Source organism: Spermophilus citellus, assembly GCF_964194105.1.
Source record: "Spermophilus citellus genome assembly, chromosome: 2".
Lineage (NCBI taxonomy): Eukaryota > Metazoa > Chordata > Mammalia > Rodentia > Sciuridae > Spermophilus > Spermophilus citellus.
In genome coordinates this window covers 24,779,972-24,803,111 of record NC_138183.1, presented here as the reverse complement: position 1 = coordinate 24,803,111, position 23,140 = coordinate 24,779,972, and the positions used below count along the sequence as shown (strand labels likewise).

Below are 23,140 nucleotides of genomic sequence, written 5' to 3'. Positions count from 1 at the left end.
GTAACTGCAGACACAGGGCACAGAAGCACAGAGCACAGGACCCAGAACTCAAAGGCAGGCCTTTAGCACTGCCAAGCAGCACCATGTGAGGTGTGGCTGTCTGTGATCTTGTGGACATCTGTAGTTAGTAAGCTTCTAAGGTTCCCACCCTCACCCTAGGTACTAATAAATAACAAGACAAGGATGGACACTCAAAGAATCCCAAGGGCTTGTGCAGACGGTACTTTCAGAGAAGCCAAAGTATTTACAGATTGGCACAAAAGGAGGGGAAAAAAATCTAATTTTGCTTCCCAAACTTGCAGACTCTTTAAATTACCAAGAATTGTCAGTTTTATTTATTTTCTAAAAGCACCTTCTTGTTATGGCTATGACAAATTTCCCGATATGTGTAAATGTTTGTGTATACACACAAACACAGAAACTGATTTTAAAATCTGTGGCAATGCTAAGAAATTACACCTATTTATTCCACAAGGACACAAATTTCTCCTTTCCCCATATACTCAATTTCTTCCCCACAAATTCTTCCTTGGCTTTGCCTTCAACTTAGAAGGTCTGCTCCTGTCTGCTGCTTCTCAAGATGAAGAAATTCAACCCTGCTCAGATGAGATAGTATTGATAGTAATCTGCAATCACACAGATTCTTTCTTGCTGTTTCATTACATTATTTTAAGGAAATTGAGCATTCAAGAAAATTCACACTATTATCAACAAACACATTCACTTCTATTTCTAGTTCAAAGCATGGGTCCTTTACTATTACTCAAAGCAAGAGCACTACAATATATTAAAATGCTATATAAGTTACCATGTTCATTTATCCATGCTAAAGAGGAATCACAAAATATAGCCCCTCAAAGGTGAACTGCGACTTGTAAACCTCTTATGCCAACACCATCTAATTATAGTAAATCCATTATGAGTTTTGAAAAGTAGATTTCCTGTGGCACACAACTGTTATTCCAATAGCTCAGGAGGCTGAGGCAAGAGGATCACGAGTTCAAAGCCAGCCTCAACAAAAGCGAGGTGCTAAGCAACTCAGTGAGACCGTCTCTAAATAAAATACAAAACAAGGCTAGGGTTGTACAGCTCAGTGGCTGAGTGCCCCTGAGTTCAATCCCCAGTACTGCCCCCGCCCCAGTCAATTTCCCCAAAGCAAAGTATATATCTTTTCTTTTTTCTATTTTATGAAAAATTTCAAATACACAATAAAATTAAATTATGCAGCAAATACCTCTGGACTCTATAATTAGCATTATACTATAGTAAAGAATGTCTTCTGAAATGACAGTTTGGAATAGATCTATAGTCTGATAACCAAAAGCAGCATTTCCTATTAGTTCATATATAGAAATAAGGGTCTGGTTCTGGTATTAAAAACTTTTTTTTTAAAACTTCACCCAAGGATTAGCCACAAAACTGTTGTCAAAATAAACCAGCCTTTTTCTAGACTTGCCAAAAAGAGAAAACATTTTCATTTTTCCAAAGAAAATAAAAGTTCTTTTGAGAAACTGAATAAAACAGAGGTCAGTTAAAAACCATAGAATAATAAATAAATAAAATGGCCTAGACATTGAGATAAACATTTCAGTTAAAGGAAGCAGTATCTAGAGAACAAAGAATAATTTTCAGTCACGCATGCCAGACACCGTGCACTCACCCAAACCAAAGGTACATGATACTGTTTTAGAAATTCTGATGCATTCCAGCTCTAACATTGCTGACTCTCTAGCAGAATAAACATGGGCAATGAAACAGTCCCTAACAGTGTAACTATAGGAGGCACAGCCCAATTAAAACTCAATCACATGACTTAGATGACACATTTGATTTTTATTTTGCTTTAAAGTGAAGCCAGTTAAGTGTCTACATCTGACTGCTGGTAGCACTACTAGTCTTTGTTTATATATAGTGCTCTCTTCCAGTAACATAAAACAAGTAAGTAACATTACTTGTCTTCACATTTTTGAGGTAGAAGCCATGAAACATCATTCTCTATTAACAGATAAGAACAGAGGTACAAATCAATTGAGTGACATGTCCAAAGTCCCTATATAAATCAGACTTGTAGCTGGAAATGAGACCTAATCTCATGATTAGCATAAATAATAATGCTCTCAAACAGCACTAAGTACAAGAGCAGAGATTCTTTAAGAAATTATGATATATTGGCTACAGCTCAAAGTTTTGCTAATGACTAAGATGTATCCTCTCCAAGGGAAATAAAAATAGAATTGCCTGGTGTCTGCTGAGGTCTGTGACTATAGCAGCTCTCAGCAACACTAGACAGATCAGAACACTTCCAGTTCTCCAATGCCAGGCCTCAGGAACATAGGGTGGAAGGAGTCTTCTCTGCTGGGGACTTCCTAATGGTCAGTCACTCTAGCAAGCTCAGTTTCCACTGGGTTCTGTCCATCTTTGGTGGTATAAAAATCTCAGCATCTAAAAGAAAGGAAGCGAAATTGTGATAGACTTATAGTCACTTGCTGGTGGGAAATGAGCCAGTATCTCTTTCCTAAACAAACTGGGTGAGTAGGTTTTACAACGACAAGAAAGCATCACAGCCTTAGTAAATGTGTCTGCTACCCTTGTACCCTCTCTCCTGATCAGAAAAAACAACCTGGAGGGCCTTCCCTGGGAAGAGGGACTACATCCAACTTCAAGAATGCTTACCAAGTGATCCAAAGTAGGAGATTTTCTATTATTTCAACTCGGAGGGGCTGGAAGTGGTTGCATGGCAGTATATACATTTATTAAAACTTAAATTATATGCCAAGATCGGCATATTTTACTATATATAAAATTTACCACTGTTTTTAAAGAGTTAAAAAACAAAAGCAAAAGTGCAGTAGAATGTAAAGAACATGCTGATTCACTAAGATGCCCTGCTAAAAAAGAAAACTAACAAGGTCTTGGAAGATGGCGGTGAAGGGAGTGCATCACCCCAGTGCGCCGCGTCACTGTGCGGGAGAAAGACGAGGTGAAAACAGCTGAAGGCTATCTTGTTGGGAATTTCCAGTGAAATTGAGGTGCTCCAGAATCTAGTGGACGGATTTCCATCGCACAAGGTTCGGCTGCGGGGGATCGGTCACGGGCAATTTCTCCGCACGGAGGGTCGCATTGCCTGATCTGTGGACCGCCCCGCAGCTGGAGTCTGCGGCGCGCACTGGGAAGCGGCGAGGTGCCGGAGCGGGAGTGCAGCAATGCGGATTCCGGGGGCTCCTGCCAGTGGTGCAATGGCCGTGCTTAGTGCTGAGTTCCGGCTTTGAGACAGAGGAGAGAAGCGGTCCAGTTCAATTCTCGACACCGGTCGGACCACGGAGGAGGACAGCAGCCGCCATCTTGGAGAGCTGATGTAATCATCCCTGTTTTCTACTGATCTCAGCTCATTCAGCTATGGAACAGGTGATTTCAGGCTGGTATTTGCCTGCGTCTCGCAGACAGATTGCTCAGGCTCGGGGCTGGAGAACCTGTGGAGAATACTCCTTGGGGCTCGCTCCTGGCAAGGCGTGCGCCGGGCTCTGAGCGGCCGGATTCTGGTTCCCCGGGCTGCTTTGGCCCAGGGCTGGGGAACCTCCGGAGACTGTGTGTTAAGGCCAGCTCCAAGTGGAGCGTGTGCTGAGCTCGGGGGCAGCTGGGCTCTGACTCCCGGAACAGTTTTGGCCCGGGGCTGGGGAGCCCGCGGGGACTGCGTCTTTGAGCCTGCTCCCAGCGGAGTGTGCACCGAGCTCGGAGAGCTTGGAGCGGCCCCTGGGCCTGCTTTGGCCAGGGGCTGGGGAACCCGCGGGGGTCGCTCCTTGGAGCCTGCTCCTAGCGGAGCATGGCCGGGATCGGAGAGGCCAGGTTCTGGCTCCCGAAGCTGCTTTGGCCCAGGGCTGGAGAACCTGCAGTGACTGCTTCTCGGTCCGGGTGCTGCTGGGTGCTGTGGGGGCCAGGGTGGAGCTGCCGCCTGCGCCCAGAGCAGGCCAAGTGACCCGCCAGCGTGGTATCACGACATCCCAACTGCAGCTGGGGCCAAAGAGAGTAGCCGCCCACGCCTAGAACAGGACCAGCGACCCGACAGCGCGGTAGCCAAGTCACCCCATTTGTAGTAGGGGCTGTGCAGAGCCGCCGTCTGAGCCTGCAAGGTAGGCAGACCTGCGACCCACTGGCAGGACAGGCCCAGTAGCCTGCCAGCGTGGTGGACAAGTAGCACCGAGGCAGTCACTGGTTGGAGTGGTGGTGGAGCAGAGCCGCCGCCTGTGTCCGGAAAAGGCCCAGCAACCCGTTGGAGAGGCAGTCAGGTACCCCCACTGGGAGTGGGGGCTGAGCAGAACTGCCGCCCGAGCCCGCAAGGTAGGCAGACCTGCGACCCACGGGCGGAACAGGCCTAGAGGCCTGCCAGCGTGGTAGACACGTCACACCAATTGGAGTAGGGGCCGAGCAGAGCCGCCGCCCACATCCAGATCAGGACCAACGACCTGAGGGCGTGGTAGTTACGTCACCACAATTGGAGTGGGGGCAGAGCAGAGCCGCCACCCGTGCCCGCAGGGTGGGCAGACCTACGACCGACCAGCGTGGTAGACAGATCACCCTAATTAGAGGAGCACAGCCACTACCCGCCCTGCAAGGGAGATTTTCCAACTATACAAGAGCAATATAAATAAATAGGGGGAAAATTTCAAAAACACAACAGTTTTCACCAAGCAGAAAGAAATGCGAGCAGTATGAAAAGACAAGGAAAGAAAGGACCACAAGCAATGCAGGTCAACTCAACTTTAGAAGAGGTAATAGCTGCAACAGATGGAATGTCAGATAAAGAGTTCAGGATATACATGCTTCAGATGATCTGGAGTCTCAAGGAAGACATGAGACAGCAAAATCAGACAATGAAAGATCACTTTGACAAGGAACTAAATAAACAAATCCAGGAAGCAAAAGATCAATTACACAGGGAGATAGAGGTAATAAAAAACAAACAAATAGAAATCCTAGCAATGCAGGAAGCAATAAACCAACTTAAAACCTCAATTGACAATACTACCAGCAGAGTAGATCACTTAGAAGATAGAACATCAGACAATGAAGACAAAGTATTTCAACTTGAAAAGAACATAGACAGCTCAGCAAGACTGCTAAGAAACCATGAACAGAACATTCAAGAATTATGGGATAACATTAAAAGACCAAACTTAAGAGTCATTGGGATACAGGAAGGCACAGAGCTCCAAACCAAAGGAATAAACAATCTATTCAATGAAATAATACGAGAAAACTTCCCAGACTTGCAGAATGAAACAGAATCCCATATCCTAGAAGCCTACAGGACGCCGAAAGTGCAAAATCATAAGAGACCCACACCTAGACACATTATAATGAAGATGCCCAACATACAGGATAAGGAGAGAATTTTAAAAGCTACAAGAGAAAGAAAGCAGATTACATTTAGGGGCAAACCGATCAGGATAACAGCTGATCTCTCAACACAGACTCTGAAAGCTAGAAGATCCTGGAATAACATTTTTCAAACACTGAAAGAAAATGGGTTCCAACCAAGAATTGTGTATCCGGCGAAATTAAGCTTCAGGATGGAAGATGAAATTAAAACCTTTCACGATAAACAAAAGTTAAAAGAATTTGCAGCTAGAAAACCATCTCTTCAAAAAATCCTTGGCAAAACATTACAGGAAGAGGAAACTGAAAATAACATTGAAAACCATCAGTGGGAGGTAGGACAGTAAAGGGGGGAAAGTAATCAAAGAGGAAAACTAATCAGGTTTAGTAACATAAATAAACAAATATGACTGGAGGAACAAACCAAATCTCAATAATAACCCTAAATGTTAATGGCTTAAACTCACCAATTAAGAGACACAGGCTAGTCGAATGGATCACAAAACAAGATCCAACAATATGTTGCCTACAGGAGACGCATTTGATAGAAAAAGATATACATAGACTGAAGGTGAAAGGCTGGGAAAAATCATTCCACTCATATGGACTGCGGAAACAAGCAGGAGTGTCCATACTCATATCAAACAAAATAGATTTCAAGCCAAAGTTAATCAAAAAGGATAAAGAGGGACACTGCATACTGCTCAAGGGAACCATACACCAACAAGACATAACAATCATAAATATATATGCCCCAAACAATGGTGCAGCTACGTTCATCAAGCAAACTCTTCTCAAGTACAAGAGTCTAATAGACCACCATACAATAATCATGGGAGACTTCAACACACCTCTCTCACCACTGGACAGATCTTCCAAACAAAAGTTAAATTCATATATTATGTCACAGGGCAACTCTTAGACAATATAAAGGAGTAGAAATAATACCATGCATCTTATCTGATCATAATGGAATGAAACTGAAAATCAACGATAAGAGAAGGAAGGAAAAATCATGCATCACTTGGAGAATGAACAATAGGTTACTGAATGATCAATGGGTTTTAGAAGACATCAAGGAGGAAATTAAAAACTTCTTAGAGTTAAATGAAATCACAGACACAACATATCGGAATCTATGGGACACATTGAAAGCAGTTCTAAGAGGAAAATTCATTACTTGGAGCGCATTCCTTAAAAAAAGAAAAAACCAACAAATAAAGGATCTCATATATCATCTCAAAATCCTAGAAAAAGAAGAGCAAAACAACAGCAAAAGAAGTAGAAGGCAAGAAATAATTAAAATCAGAGCTGAAATTAATGAAATCGAAACAAAAGAAACAATTGAAAAAATTGACAAAACCAAAAGTTGGTTCTTTGAAAAAATAAATAAAATCGACAGACCCTTAGCCATGCTAACGAAGAGAAGAAGAGAGAGAACCCAAATTACTAGCATACGGGATGAAAAAGGCAATATCACAACAGACACTTCAGAAATACAGAAGATAATCAGAAATTATTTTGAATCCTTATACTCCAATAAAATAGAAGATAGTGAAGGCATCGATAAATTTCTTAAGTCATATGATCTGCACAGATTGAGTCAGGAAGATATAGACAGCCTAAACAGATCAATAACAATAGAGGAAATAGAAGAAACCATCAAAAGACTACCAACTAAGAAAAGCCCAGGACCAGACGGGTATACAGCAGAGTTTTACAAAACCTTTAAAGAGGAACTAACGCCAATACTTTTCAAGCTGTTTCAGGAAATAGAAAAAGAGGGAGAACTTCCAAAGACATTCTTCGAGGCCAACATCACCCTGATACCTAAACCAGACAGAGACACTTCAAAGAAAGAAAACTACAGACCAATATCTCTAATGAACCTAGATGCAAAAATCCTCAATAAAATTCTGGCGAATCGGATTCAAAATCATATCAAAAAAATTATACACCATGATCAAGTAGGATTCATCCCTGGGATGCAAGGCTGGTTCAATATACGGAAATCAATAAATGTTATTCACCACATCAATAGACTTAAAAATAAGAACCATATGATCATCTCGATAGATGCAGAAAAAGCATTCGACAAAGTACAGCATCCCTTTATGTTCAAAACTCTAGAAAAATTAGGGATAACAGGATCATACCTCAACATTGTAAAAGCAATCTATGATAAGCCACAGGCCAGCATCATTCTGAATGGAGAAAAATTGAAGGCATTCCCTCTAAGATCTGGTACAAGACAGGGATGCCCTCTCTCACCACTTCTGTTCAACATAGTCCTCGAAACACTGGCCAGAGCAATTAGACAGACGAAAGAAATTAAAGGCATAAAAATAGGAAAAGAAGAACTTAAATTATCACTATTTGCAGACGATATGATTCTATACCTAACAGACCCAAAAGGGTCTACGAAGAAACTATTAGAGTTAATAAATGAATTCAGCAAAGTGGCAGGATATAAAATCAACACACATAAATCAAATGCATTCCTGTATATCAGCGACAAATCCTCTGAAACGGAAATGAGGACAACTACTCCATTCACAATATCCCCCCCAAAAATAAAATACTTGGGAATCAATCTAACAAAAGAGGTGAAAGACCTATACAATGAAAACTACAGAACCCTAAAGAGAGATATAGAAGAAGACCTCAGAAGATGGAAAAATATACCCTGTTCATGGATAGGCAGAACTAACATCATCAAAATGGCGATATTACCAAAAGTTCTCTATAAGTTCAATGCTATCCCAATCAAAATCCCAATAGCATTTCTTGTAGAAATAGATAAAACAATCAGGAAATTCATATGGAATAATAAAAGACCCAGAATAGCAAAAACAACACTAAGCAGGAAGTGTGAATCAGGCGGTATAGCGATACCAGACTTCAAACTATACTACAGAGCAATAGTAACAAAAACAGCATGGTACTGGTACCAAAACAGGCGAGTGGACCAATGGTACAGAATAGAAGACACAGTAACCAATCCACAAAACTACAACTATCTTATATTTGATAAAGGGGCTAAAAGCATGCAATGGAGGAAGGATAGCATCTTCAACAAATGGTGCTGGGAAAACTGGAAATCCATTTGCATCAAAATGAAACTGAATCCCTTTCTCTCGCCATGCACAAAAGTTAACTCAAAATGGATCAAGGAGCTCGATATTAAATCAGAGACACAGCGTCTGATAGAAGAAAAAGTCGGCTATGATCTACATACTGTGGGGTCGGGCTCCAAATTCCTCAATAGGACACCCATAGCGCAAGAGTTAACAACTAGAATCAACAAATGGGACTTACTCAAACTAAAAAGTTTTCTCTCAACAAAAGAAACAATAAGAGAGATAAACAGGGAGCCTACATCCTGGGAACAAATCTTTACTCCAAACACTTCAGATAGAGCCCTAATATCCAGAGTATACAAAGAACTGAAAAAATTAGATAATAAGATAACCAATAACCCAATCAACAAATGGGCCAAGGACCTGAACAGACACTTCTCAGAGGAGGACATACAATCAATTAACAAGTACATGAAAAAATGCTCAACATCGCTAGCAGTCAGAGAAATGCAAATCAAAACCACCCTAAGATACCATCTCACTCCAGTAAGATTGGCACCCATTAAGAAGTCCAACAACAACAAGTGCTGGCGAGGATGCGGGGAAATGGGTACACTTGTTCATTGTTGGTGGGACTGCAAAATGGTGCAGCCAATTTGGAAAGCAGTATGGAGATTTCTTGGAAAGCTGGGAATGGAACCACCATTTGACCCAGCTATTCCCCTTTTCGGTCTATTCCCTAAAGACTTAACAAGAGCATGCTACAGGGACACTGCTACATCGATGTTCATAGCAGCACAATTCACGATAGCAAGATTGTGGAACCAACCTAGAAGCCCTTCAATAGATGAATGGATTAAAAAATGTGGCATTTATACACAATGGAGTATTACTCTGCAATAAGAAATGACAAAATCATAGAATTTGGAGGGAAATGGATGGCATTAGAGCAGATTATGCTAAGCGAAGCTAGCCAAGCCTTAAAAAACAAATGCCAAATGTCTTCTTTGATATAAGGGGAGTAACCAAGGACAGGATAGAGCTTGAGAAGAAGATTAACATTAAACAGGGATGATAGGCGGGAGGGAAAGGGAGAGAGAAGGGAAATTGCATGGAATTGGAAGGTGAGGCTCAGGGTTATACACAATTACATATAAGAGGAAAGGAGGGGTAGGAGAAAAATTATATAAGTGGAAGAAACGATTTATAGTAGAGGGGGTGGAGAGAGAGAAGGGGAGGGGAGGGGAGGGGAGGGGAGGGGGGATAGTGGAGAATGGGATAGACAGCAGAATACATCAGTCACTAGAAAGGCAATTTGTAAATCAATGGAAATGTAACTGATGTGACACAACAATCTGTATACGGGTTAAAAATGGGAGTTCATAACCCACTTGAATCAATCTGTGAAATATGGTATGTTAAGAACTATGTAATGTTATGAACAACCAACAATAAAATAATTAAAAAAAAAAAAAAAAAAAAAAAAAGAACTATGTAATGTTTTGAACAACCAACAATAAAATTAAAAAAAAAAAATTAAACATTTATTATCATGTTGGATTTTCCCTTACCAGGGCCTTGCCACAAGAAGCATTAAAGTAATCTTACTAAAGATGAAGTCTCAGAATGGAGGGGGAATTTAGTTAATACCCAATCTCTCTTTGTACTGCTGACCTTCAAAGCACTTATGATGGATAATCCTTTTGGTCAGTATTTTCAGAATTCATAGGGAAGGTACTAACCAAGAACAGGAACTGGTGTCTTCTGCTGTTGGTAAGAGGCCATGATGCTATTTGCAGTGGAATTGGGACCTAGAACCTAAATAGAAAATAGAGTGTATAAGCAAAGGTTGACTTACTCTTCTGATTTCTGCAAAAATTGAAGGCTCAAATTCTTATAGCAATAAACAACCTAACATTTTTATTAGTATTGCATTGACACAGTAATTCTCTTTTTCTATGTGATTTTTTTTTTTTTTTTTTTTTTTTTTTTTTTTTTTTTGGATACCAGGGATTGAACTTGGGCACTCGACCAATGAGCCATAATCCCAGCCCTATTTTGTATTTTTATTTAGAGGCAGGATCTCATTGAGTTGCTTAGTGCCTTGCTTTTGCTGAGGCTGGCTTTGAACTCATGATCCTCTTGCCTTAGCCTCCAGAGCTGCTGGGATTATGGGTTTACGACAATGCGCCCAGCTTCAATGTGGTTTTAATATGCCAGACCTTCAAATCTCCTTCCTCCTAGAAGAGTAAAGTAATAATGGGGGGGGGGGGACTTTACAATGATATATACCTGACTTTTTCCAAATGAGCAAGCCATATCCCAACACAAGGGAAAAATATCAGAGACTATATAATATAGAATAACATTTATACTTAGTCATGGGAAACAGTCATTTTAATATTAAATACAAATATGTGTATCTTACAAGTGGAACACAAACTCCACACCCATGTTAAAGCATAAGACTTCACAGGAGTTTCAGGACTTCAACAAGCCTCTGGTTTGCTCTCTCATCTCACCATGCAGTCCCTGAGAAGAACATTTTTAGAAGTAATCCATGCACTCAAAAGCTTGTGGCTCAGGATATCCCAAACGTGTCTTATTATACTTTTACTAACCAAAACAAAAGCACAGATTTCTGAAATGACTGCAACCTCCTCACTGAAAGAAAGAGCCCCATTCTTATGCAATGCTTGTGAAGCTGGGGCTGGGGCCTGAAAGCACAGTCCTCTCTGTCAGCTGACTCCTTATTATGCTCCACCAATAAGGGACACCAGAGGGACAGTGCAAGGCTGGAGGAAGAAGGGATTTGCTTGCTTTCACCCTAGCAGCAGCTGTTCATAGTTTCCATTTATTTCAGTACATTTAGAACCAGCCTTGTCACGCCCCCCAGAAATATCAGATTGAGCTGACCAGAACCCTCTTCTGTACGTTCAAGAACCCAGGCTGTGGGGCGGTGGTTCAGGGGGACAGTGCCTGCCCAGTATATGCCAGGCCTCTAAATTATAATAATCTCTGAAACTCTTCTACTCTTCCCTTTGTTCTCCAGCTTTAGGAGTAGCAAATGTTATCCTCTATCCTCTAGTTACTATCTCAGTGTCCCTCCGTCTTCTGTGGTCCCCTCTTTGCCTTTTCAGTTCCCCAACATTTTTTTACCAATCCATGTATTAAATTCTCTGTGAGGAAGTAACAATTGTGGTTTTTATTTTCCTTACTGGACCCTAAAAGACGGGCCTTTCTGAATCCAAACCAAAACTTTTTACAACAAACCTCAAGGGTCAGAGTGAGCAGAGGTATTCTCAAAAAACAGATGACTGTACATGAGAAATCCTGATGAGACATGAAGCTGCTTCAGTCCCAACCATGACTTCTCAACTGGGAGATGAGAGGTCAACTCTGATCCTACTTTCCCCTCTCCCCACTCCATCCTCTACGCTCAGGGAACAAATTTCCAAATTCTCAATGAAAGTTACTTATACCCAGAAAGGAGAAAGAATATCTCACTTAACCTCTGCCTATGTGCACTAGCCACTGAATGGGCAAAAGTAAAATCTTCTTACTGACAGCCTAAATAACAATCTAAGATAATTTAAGGAGGGCATATGGTATTTTAAGAACAGTAAATTTCTTAAGTGCTTTGACTTTTAAGGGATTGTGTGAATGTAGTGACCTATGAATATGATGAAAGAAAACTGCACATTGCCTTGGAGAAAACTTACAGGTGTGGTGGAATTCTGCTGATAGGCGAGAGTCCAAATTTCTGGCAGTGACCTTTCCATCAGCTGCAGAGCACCCTCAAAGGCCGTCTGTAATTCCCTTCCTTGCTCATCAAACTCAAAGAGAAAGAGCATCTTTAAAAGACGATGTACTTCATCTAGAGAAGAAATTTGAGTGAGTGGCAAGCTGTGTCCCCATCTCCACAGCTAGAATCAGACCACAGTTTCTTTCTCAAGCAGAAAATTTCTACAAAATTTCACATTACAGTTGCTTTCTCTCACATTTACTTCTTTCCTCCCAAATGCTGAAGTAATTAAACACATCTACTGCAAAAGGAAAAACACTGGGGCCATGCAGGAAGCAGGGCCACACAGTCCTTTATCCTGGTTTAAGTGCTCACCTCTCATAGTTGGGTGAGGTGGCCCCAATGGAGGAAGGTGTGCAGGCTGCTGCTGAGCAGGGCCGTCACAGCAGCAGCCCTTCCTGCTGAAAAAATTTCTTCTTCTCTCAAATTGGGGAAATAGTATCCACTGAAAATTGTCATCTATGGAACTAGGTTGGGTGCCCATTTACTAATTTTTTTGTGGTCAAGAATCATCATCAACGTTAAGACTATACCTTTCAATTTTTCGGTGCTTTGTACCACTTCACTCAATGCCTCCAACAGGGCCAGATCCTCCTGTGGACTCCCTTCTTTGAGGCTGTGCTTCTTCCGCTCTGCCTTGCGGCGATTCTTAGACGATCTCCTGTCAGAAATTAAAGAAATGTTTAACAGGTGCTCCGCCTGTGCTGAGTGGACTGAAATGAATGCCCACTGGCCACCCACATTCTGGGAAACCAGAGTCTACAGATGTCCACGTATTCTGGCAGAAGTGGCATTAGGTGTTAAAGCTACATGTTAACACATAAAAGGGGGCTGTGCGTGAGTGTTGGAATAAAGAAGATATAGGGAAAATCCTATTCAAGGATATAACCCTTACATAAGATATAAGGAAATATCTAAAAAGTGGTATTTTTCCTTAAAGTTTTGATTAAAATACAGAGTGAAATGAAGCTATATCTTATACCATCCTGTAATAATGAGCAGATCAACCAACTTGAATTTTACACTAGCTAAATAAATGTGAAAGCAACAAAATAAAATTTAAACAAGGAGATATGACACGCCAGTTTGATATATATAACAGAAGACACATGAATTCCATTTCTTCCTGATGCAGGGCTTTAATCATGTTATTTGGTTTTTCTAGAACTTTTTCTCTCTGACTCTTAAAAAGTCCATTCAAGTTGTCTTGTTCCAGTTTCTAATCACTCAACAGACCTCTGCTATGAATAAGTTCACTTTGAACAAAAAATCTTGTTTTGTGTCTTCCAAGCAGGACTCCAAGCTCTTATGATTCAAATCTCCTTGTAAGTATTTGGTAGTCACTGCACTGACATTCAATACTTGTGACAAACTGACACCAAGTCAAAGTGTAATGCCTTATTTTATATTCACAACCTCTTCCAATCTGGATTCTAAAGAAACCTGGAATTTTTGTGTTTTGTTTTTTCAAAATATTTTCAGTGTAGTCACTCATTCTTTGTTAAACCAATATAATCAGATGTTATATAAATTGACTAGCCAGTGAAGTACCTCCTGGGCACTAGGCAACTCATAGGCCATGAAGCTGCAGAGAACAGTACAGTGCCAAGTCTAAGCTCACAAATACATCACACAGGTTCTTGCACAACTTCCACTTGGGCTTGAAGAACATTCCTACTGAACTGTAATAGTAGAAAACCAACTTATGTGCTTCTACTTTCTCCATTTACACAGGGGATGATCAATGTACTGAGCAGAGTGATACGTACGCTGATATTCTGGAGTTACTGTGGGAGTACCTGCCACTCATCTCACTGCCGCTCACAACACTGCTGGTTTCAGAGAAGAGGTCTGACTCTTGACCATGGGTTACCTCTTCATCTAGAAAAGAAGAACCACATGCAGATGAAAAATTCCCTGCTAACACAGACTTACCTTCAATGAGATAAATGGATTACAACCAACTAGTAAGTATCAAAAGACAGATGAAAATCATTATAGTCAATCTCAAATAAGTGAGATATTGAACACAAATTATTACTACTGTGAATCAGTAGTGTACCAAACATTTTTCCTTTTCTTCTTTGAAATGAGGAAAACTTATTTTGTGAAACAGAAACAAGTCACTGCTGGTTGGATGGGGATGGGGGGGATACTTGGCATAGCTCTTGTGTTTCATGCTTGGTTCTGACCCCAAGACCTTCTCTAAGACTCAGAAATACAGACATACATAGCTCCTCAGGGGCCTCAGACTCCACATGGTACAGTTTAAAAAAAAAAAAAAAAAACTGCTATGGTTTGAATACAGCTTGGTCCAATTCAATAACTTATTTTGAGGCTTAATTTCTCAAAGGGACAGTACTGAGACCTAAAGTGGTAATGAATTTAAGAGAGACTAATGCTTTTCTTGCAGGAGTGAGTTCTTGTTCTCATGAGACTAAACTGGTTGCTGTGATACTGAGCTGTTATAAAGTGCGCCTGGCATAGCTCCTCACTTTCCTGCACACATGCATTTCTTTGCAGATGTCCACTTCCCTTTCTGTCATGAGGCCCTCACCAAAAGCTAGGCAAGGGGCTGGGGGTGTGGCTCAGCGGTAGAATGCTCACCTCGCACATGTGAGGCACTGGGTTGGATCCTCAGCACCATATAAAAATAAATAAATAAAATAAAGGTATTGTGTATAACTACAACTAAAAATATATATATTAAAAAAAAAAGCCAGGTAAATGCTGGTACCATGCTAGAACTCTGACTCAATAAATCTCTTTTCTTTATAAGTTACGCAGCCTAAAGTATTCTATTATAGCAATAGAAAATGGACTGACAGACACTAAGCAGCTTAGACAATATGCAGTGGTGCTAGGCCCATCCCACAAGTATTGACAGGCTTCATGCAGGCACTCACCCAGATGCGCCTGCGGCGCTTGCTCCTTGAGCTCTCGAACCACCAGCAAGCGATTTTTATGGCGACTGAATATGGCTGTTTCAGAGTCCAAAAATGCCATGTAATTTTTCTGGGCTGAGGATGCAGAATGGAAAATAATTGGAATGTGATGTTTTAGCAAAGAGAAAAAACTAAGGGGAATGGAAAAGCAGTCAGGAAGGATTAAAATTCAACAAAAAGAGGTGACAAATTTTTCCAGCAGGATTTTTTTCCTTAATGAGCATTAATGAACTGGAGACTGAGATTCCAGATCTGAGTTCATCAGTATCATTCCAGCATACCTACCACTACACTGTAAAATCCTCTGAACAAAGACTTGGAATCTATCCAAAAGATTGGCAAATAAAGGGAGAGCACAGGAAGCTATTAACAAAAATAAGAAGAAAGTTACTTGAATGTTTCTTCCTAAACATAGATCAAAATGCCTAGTGGTATAGAATAAATGAACCTAAGGAATTTTGAAAATTATCTTCCAATGGAAAAATAATAAAAGAAAAAAATGTCACTAGCCGAATATATGAAAAAAAATCAAAATGGTCCTATCCAAGGATCCATGTTATTAATAGGTATTAGTCTTGTGCAGATGAATTATTAACATATTTTTATGTTCTCATTAGTCATGTAGATCCAAGTAAGAGCTGGCTAAATGAATTGTTAGAGTACCAGGAAGGATGCTTCGTTTATCCAGTTAGGGACAATTAAAGCGAATAGTGCAAAAAGTACCCCAACAACAGTTCCGGTGAGGATGGGGACAGGAGGAGCAGGAAGGCAGAGAATATAAATAAATGCAAATGTCAGAAAGGTCAGACGTCCTTATGAGACAGACTGCTTAAAAAGTAAGAGATTAAAACCAATGTGCACTCCTAAGATTTCTAGAAGTCAAATTGATTTTGTTTTTTCCCATCTTGTTAAAGGATCCCAGTGGCTATCGGAATATTCTAGACTTCTAATATTCACTTATTCTCTAGGAACCATACATAAACATCATGTACAAAGGTTCTTTTTATTTATTTTTTACTTCTAGTTTTATAAAAATCACAATAGTTTGACATATACACCCTTCACATAGATTTACCAATTGTTAACATTTTGCCTATTTTCTGCCTGCTTCTCTGTGCATGTGTGTTCCTGTGTACACATATGTGCATCACACACACAGAGCTATAGAACTTTCAAATATTATCTTTCATTCCCAAATACTTCAGCATTTATCTCTTAAGAATAATGAGGATATTATCTTATAAAGCCACAAGATTAAATGTAGAAAATTTATCACTGATATAATACTATTACCTAATGTAGTTCATACTCAAATTTACCAACTATACCCCCAAACAATGATTCCTTTTTCTCCCCTTTACTGGGCAACTTACTTCAGTACTAGCAGCCCACAAACACAGAGGCCAAACAATGGTGTGCAACCCGAGTTTGCTCTGGCAGAGGACCTATGACACGCTCAGTGACCCAGGCCTGCCATAATCCAAACCCATACATTACAAAGATTTGTGGGTTTTTGTTTTTTAAATACATAGGCACTTGACCACTGAGCTATATCCCCAGTCATTTTTATTTTGAGACAGGGCCTTACAAAGTGACCAGGACTGGCCTTAGACTTGTGATCCTCCTGCTTTACCCTCCTGAGTCACTGGGATCACAGGTGTGCACCAGTCTGGCACAAAAATTCTGAATTGTGTTTTATCATAGGTTCTAATGTTTTAAATCTTTTATGTGTAACTAACAGTTCAGCATAGTTTTAAAAATTATGATTGAGTGTATATAACATATGCTTTTAAAATGCAGTCACAGGGCTGGGGATGTGTCTCAGTGGTAAAGTGTCCCTGGGTTAAATCCCTGGTACCAAAACAAAACAAAAAAGAGTAACAGAGTATCCCCGCATCTTTCTTCTCCCCTTCTCTATACTTCCAAACAGGAGAATGCTATCTACAATGTAACCCTCACCTTCTAAAATGGAAGGCTTTATGTTGGTCTCTATAATATCCAGTCTATTATATTTGTATACCTAAGAGGAAAAAAAAATAACAGTTTTAGGCAAGAAAACTTCCTGTGTACACATACACGTGCATCACACACATACACTTGTTGATACATTCACTGAACTTTTTAAAATTTTAGTTTAGGTATTATCCTTCACTCCCAAATACTTCAGCATATCAAGGATAGTTTCCTGAAGAGCAGGGATCCTCCCTAGCAGCCAAGAAATTCAACTCACTTTAATAAAAAGCAGTCAAACTTTATTTTGTCTCCCTTGCTGCTCTCTCTCATTAGCAACCAACATAGGAAGATTTCAGAATTTCTCTTACCAATCTCAGAGCCTCTTCCCAGGCAGCTCCTTCTAACAATAAGAGCACAGCTTCTTCATAATCCTGGCAAGGAAGACAAGCAGCGAAGGGAGTAAGCGTGTCAGATGAAGCCTCACCCAACCACAAAACTTTCCTGAGCTGCCTTCACATCCCTGGCCTACCTCGCCACTCAGACTCCTCAGAGTCACAGCTCACAGGTTCCTGACATGCTAAGACACTCTGGTTTTACTCTCTGTAAGCACTGGTACGAAAGACAAAGGAGGGGTGGTGCTCCTCAACATGATGACAAAACACAGGTAAATATGACCTCTTTACGTTTCGTGATATCAAAACCACCAGGCAGGTCTGTTAGCAATGCCCATTTCCCCAGCTTCACCACCAAAGTTATTTCAGCAAAGACACCACACTCCAAAAAACAGCAGACCAGAACTACTAATCTTAAAGTCTTTTTGCTCTTTTCAACATTTATTTTTTTCTCCAATATTTTCTTTCAAAAAATTTCACACCTTTAGAAAACTGAAAATGACTAATGATGGTAAACATCTTTTCATGTGCTGGTCATTTATATATCTTCTTTGGAAAAACAATCTATTCAAATCCTGTGATCATTTTAAAAGGGTTTTTGTTATTGTTGTTGAATTTTAAGAGTTCTTTGTATATTCTGGATATTAAACGTTTATCAGATATGATTTTAAATATTTTATTTCATTCTAGAGATTGTTTTTTCACAGTCTTGATAATGTCTATAAAAATTCTTAATTCTTATGAAGCCCAAACTATGAACTTTTCTTTTGTTCCTTGTGTTTTTTGTGTTAATTTTAAGAATCCATTGCACCAAATACAAGGTCAAGAAGGTTTACCCTATGTTTCCTTCTGAGAGTCTTAGAATTTTAACTCTTAAATTTAAGTTGTTGATCCATTTTGAGTAGCCTGAAGTTTTGTTTTATTTTATTTTTTAGTCATCAATGAACCTTTATTTTATTTATTTATATATGGTGCTGAGAAGTGAACCCAGTGCCTCACACATGCTAGGCAAGCGTTCTACCACTGAGCCACAAACCCAGCCCCTTACCTGAAGTTTTTGAAAACTTAGGGAATGTCAAAGAAAAATCTATATTTCTAACTTCTCTTGAAAGAGAAGAAATAATAAAAGATGCTTTTGGCTTATACTGAAATATTCTTAAACAATAACTAATCATAACAATAATAATTATTAGAGTTTATCATATGTGTAGAATTAAAATGTGAATTATACAAAGGACAAGAGTGGGGAATGTAAGTATATTCTTGTAAGGTTCTTACATTATATATAAAGTGGTATATTATTAGCTGAATATATACTATGATAAATGATTATGGTATATACTGTAACTCCTTGAATAACCACTAAAATATTCAAAGCCAGTAATGGACATAAAATGGATTTATGAAAAAATACTAGATCCAAGAGGGAAGAAAAGAGATAAAAAGAAAAAAAAAGATCAATTAGACAAAACAAAACAAAAAAAACAGCGAGACAATAGGTTTAAACCCAATTATACTGGTAATCTCTTTAAAAGCAAATGGTCTAAACACTCCAATTAAAAGACAGCGAATGAGCCTGGATGTGGTGGCACATGCCTGCAACCCCAACTGCTTGGGAATCTGAGATCAGCCTGGCATAGTCTCAAAAAATAATAAAAAGGAGCAGTGAGGCTGGAGTTGTGGCTCAGCAGTGGAATGCAGCGCTCGCCTAACACGCGCAAGGCGCTGGGTTAGATCCTCAGCACCACATAAAAATAAATAAATAAAATAAAGATATTGTGCAGGGATGTAGGTTAGTGGTAAAGCACCCCTGGGTCTAATCCCTAGTGCTGGGAAAACTAAAATAGAAATAAAAACAGCAAAGACTGTCAAATTATATTAAAAAACAACTACTACTACATGTTGTCAACAAGAAGCCTACCTTAAACATAAAGACCAAATACAGATACATTAAAAATAAAATGGAAAAAATACGCCATGAAAAGAGTAGTCAAAAGAAAGCTGAAAGGGCTACTTTAATAACACAAAGTGAATTTCAGAATAAGAAATATTAACAATGATAAAGAGTAATACTTCAAAATTAATTCATCAAGGACAGGCATGATGGAGACACTGGCAGAATGGAAGGAGAAACAGAAAAATACACCACTGCAGATGAGGATTTAAACATTTTCTCTTCCAGCACTGATAAAGTGGTGAAAAAAATCAATGATGACAAAAAAACCAGAGCACAATCAATCAACCTAATCTAATGAACATGATAGAACACCTCATCCCATCACAGATGTCATATTTCCAGGCACGCAGTATTCTTTAAAACAGACCACACTGGGTTATAGATGAGGACTGAATTAACAAAAAGTGTGCTCTCTACTCATAACAGAATTAAAGTAAGAATCAATAACAGAAAGATGGCTGGAAAATCTCCAAATACTGCAAGCTAACCAGCACTTCAAAATAACTCATAGGTCAGTAAAGAATCACAAGGGAAATTAGAAAATGAAGATAAAATATGTCAAAAATTGTAGGTTGTAGCTAAAACAGAGCCCAGGAAAATTATGGCAACATGCGCTTAAACTACTAAGGAGGGAAAGGTCTCAAATCAGTAATTTTTAAGCCAACACCTTAAGAAAATAGAAAAATAGAAAACAAATTTAACCCAAAGCAAGCAATAAAAAAATAAATTAATGAAATAGAGCGTGGAGAAAAACAATGAAATAGCTCATTTTTTAAAGACCAATAAAATTCATTAGCCTCTAGCCAATAACAACAACAACAACAAAACCAAAGACACAAGTAAACAATATCTGGACTGAAAGATAGGACATTGCTATAGGCCCTACGGACAATAAAAGAGTAAGACAACATTATGCATGACTTTATGTAAACAAATCTGACAATTTAGCTGAATTTCTTGAAGGATCCAAACTACCAAAGCTCTCTCCAGAAGAAACAGATAACTCTAACAGGCATATGTCTACTAAAGAAACTTACAGTAAGACATTTACAGCAAAGAAAACTTTAGGCCCAGATGGCTTTACTGATAAGTTCTACCAACCAAACATTTGAGGGGAAAAGTATGTCAAAAGCTGAGCAGGGAGAGAGAGATGTGCTGCCAAGTGTCAGAGGAGCTGGCCAGAGTACCGAGCCCAAATGAAAGCTAAGCCTGGGATAAGCAAGAGGCTAACCCCAGAGAAACCACCAGCTCCTCTTCATTCTCCCCCAGGGAACACCAGAGCACACGGGTCCAGGTCACCTGGCCCAGCACAGATGTGCGGGTTCTATCACTATTGAGGGAGCCCAGAACAAAAAGCTTCAACAGTATTTTATGGACCTTGGCAGAGGACTGAAACGGGGAGGTGGCTAGCAGTAGAAAAGTACTGGCTAGCGATATGCTTGGGGGAAAGTGTCTTTAAGTGTCACCTCTCCTCCACTGCACTGCAGAGGCCAAGGCAGGGGTGCCTAGAGATGAACTTGGCCCAAGGCCTCAGATAAATAGACCTAGAAATGAAAGCACCAGGGCTAGGAACGCACAAATGGGAAGAACAAGACTGCTAGGGGCCAGGTTCTTAGCTGCGCCCCCTTTAGTGCACGGGCAGTGCACCAGGCAGGGTGTGGGAGGGGCTGCTTCTCCTTCAAGGCTCCTACAATTGCTCAGTCAGGTCTGAAAACTCACACAGGAGTCTTTAACCAGGAGCCAGATTCCTAACATAATTATACACAAACTCTTCCAGAAAAAAAAAAAAAAGGAATAAGGAACACTTCCCCTCATTTTATAAGAACAGCATCATCCTAATACCGAAACGAGATAAAAACTTAAAAAACGCTCACGAGCACAACTACAAATCCTCAAGCAATCCTCTAATCCACCAATATAGGAAAAGGATAAGAAATGATAGCTGAGTGGTTTAACCTAGAATGCCATATTGGTTTAATAACTGAGAATCAAGCAGCGTAATTTATTATCATCATTGGACTAAAAAACAACAACAACAAAAAAAACAGATCATAGTTGAAAACACACTGGACAAAATTCAACACCCAGTCATGATAAAAACAACAAAATTGCTCAGAACTAGGATTAGAAGGGATTTCCTTAATCCAAGAAAGCAAAAATTGCCATATTTTTCCTGTTTAAAGGCTAACGAGTAAATATTTTTGGCTCTGTGGGCCAGACTATCTCTGTCACAACTCCTTAGCTGTTATTGGATTTTCAAAGCTGCCTAGACAAAATGTAAACAAATGGGATGGCTGTATTGCTTTATTTACAAAAACAGGTGGCAAGCTGGATTCACCCCGTGGAAGAGATAACACTACAAAAAGAAAAAAGAAAAAAGAAATCCCATATTTAATGACAGATGGGCTTATACTTATTGCTTTACTATGCAAGTCTTAAATGAGTCATTTAAAATACTCACATAGCAATATACTATTCTTTGCATTCCTAGGGATTAATCAGTACAGAATATTAAAAAATATTATCATGTACATTCTGGATCTGAACATCAGGATGTTCAGATCCAGAATGTACATGATAAGGAAATGCCAATTCTTCATGATAAGTATGTTTTTTAAACTTCCTCTCATCAGTCCAAATAATAGTGATACCCCTATAGGATTTCACAGAAACAAATAATTCATGACATTATAGATCTGTCTACTGTGTCCTACTCCACTCTCACTGCCTAGAAGACAGAAACAAAAAATATTGCTCTAGAACACATCACTTTGTTCCCCTCCTAAAGAACTCAGTTTGTTACTGAATATGTATGTGTGTATGTGTGTATATGTATAAATATATATATTTATATATATATATATATATATATATATGTATGTATTTATATACATTTATCTTAACAGTTGAAGCTGACCCAAAAATGTAATAAATACCATAGGAGTATAGACTCAAGGAGGTATTTTCTAAAATCAGTTTTCATTCAATTACTTTCTACTCCCATTATTGAATCTGGTTATCTCCTAAAATGTGAAAAAATCAATTACTACTAATGATAAGCCATTTGCTCATTTAAATGTGAGGTTCAACAAGTAATATGTTATTAATTCAAGTGAGATAATAAACCCTTATTGTTTCAAGCAGCTGAATTCTGAGGTCGACTGTTACATGGCCATAGACAATCCTCCCAGTAGTGGCAGCTGAAGGTAACACACCTGGTGTTGCTGTACTACACATCATTGGTGGGAACACAACCAATACAGAGAAGTCCTTCAGCTCCTTATAAAGTCAAACACTGAATAACCACAGGATCCAGCATTTCTACTCTTATCCCCACAGACACATGTACTAAAATGTTCAAAGCTGTTTTATTCTTTTTATTATTATTATTATTATTTTGTAGTTGTAGATGGACAGAATACCCTTATTTTATTTCTTTATTTTTCTGTGGTGCTAAGGACTGAACCCAGTGCCTTACACATGCTAAGCAAGCGCTCTGCCGCTGAATTACAGCCCCAACCCATGTTTTATTCTTTTTCTAAAATAAATTTACTTATTTATCTTAATTAGGTCTATACGACAGCAGAATGCATTTTTATTCATTGTACACAACTGCAGCAGAACTTTTCATTTCT

At 39.4% G+C, this 23,140-nt stretch overlaps 1 protein-coding gene across 5 annotated transcripts in view; it reads right to left on the bottom strand.

Annotated features, from left to right (window-relative positions):
* Positions 1-1,800: 1,800 nt before the first annotated feature.
* Positions 1,801-23,140, bottom strand: part of ELP1 (elongator acetyltransferase complex subunit 1) — a 61,030-nt gene continuing 39,690 nt past the window's right edge. For all 5 annotated transcript variants that reach the window (XM_081281989.1, XM_081281991.1, XM_081281990.1 and 2 more), the window contains exons 30-37: positions 17,525-17,587; positions 17,163-17,223; positions 15,165-15,278; positions 14,028-14,139; positions 12,792-12,919; positions 12,176-12,330; positions 10,196-10,271; positions 1,801-2,442 (exon numbers count right to left, since the gene is read on the bottom strand). In XM_081281989.1, the coding sequence (XP_081138115.1) occupies positions 2,378-2,442; positions 10,196-10,271; positions 12,176-12,330; positions 12,792-12,919; positions 14,028-14,139; positions 15,165-15,278; positions 17,163-17,223; positions 17,525-17,587 (774 nt within the window). In that variant the 3' untranslated portion in view covers positions 1,801-2,377. The remainder of the gene's footprint in view (positions 2,443-10,195; positions 10,272-12,175; positions 12,331-12,791; positions 12,920-14,027; positions 14,140-15,164; positions 15,279-17,162; positions 17,224-17,524; positions 17,588-23,140) is intronic.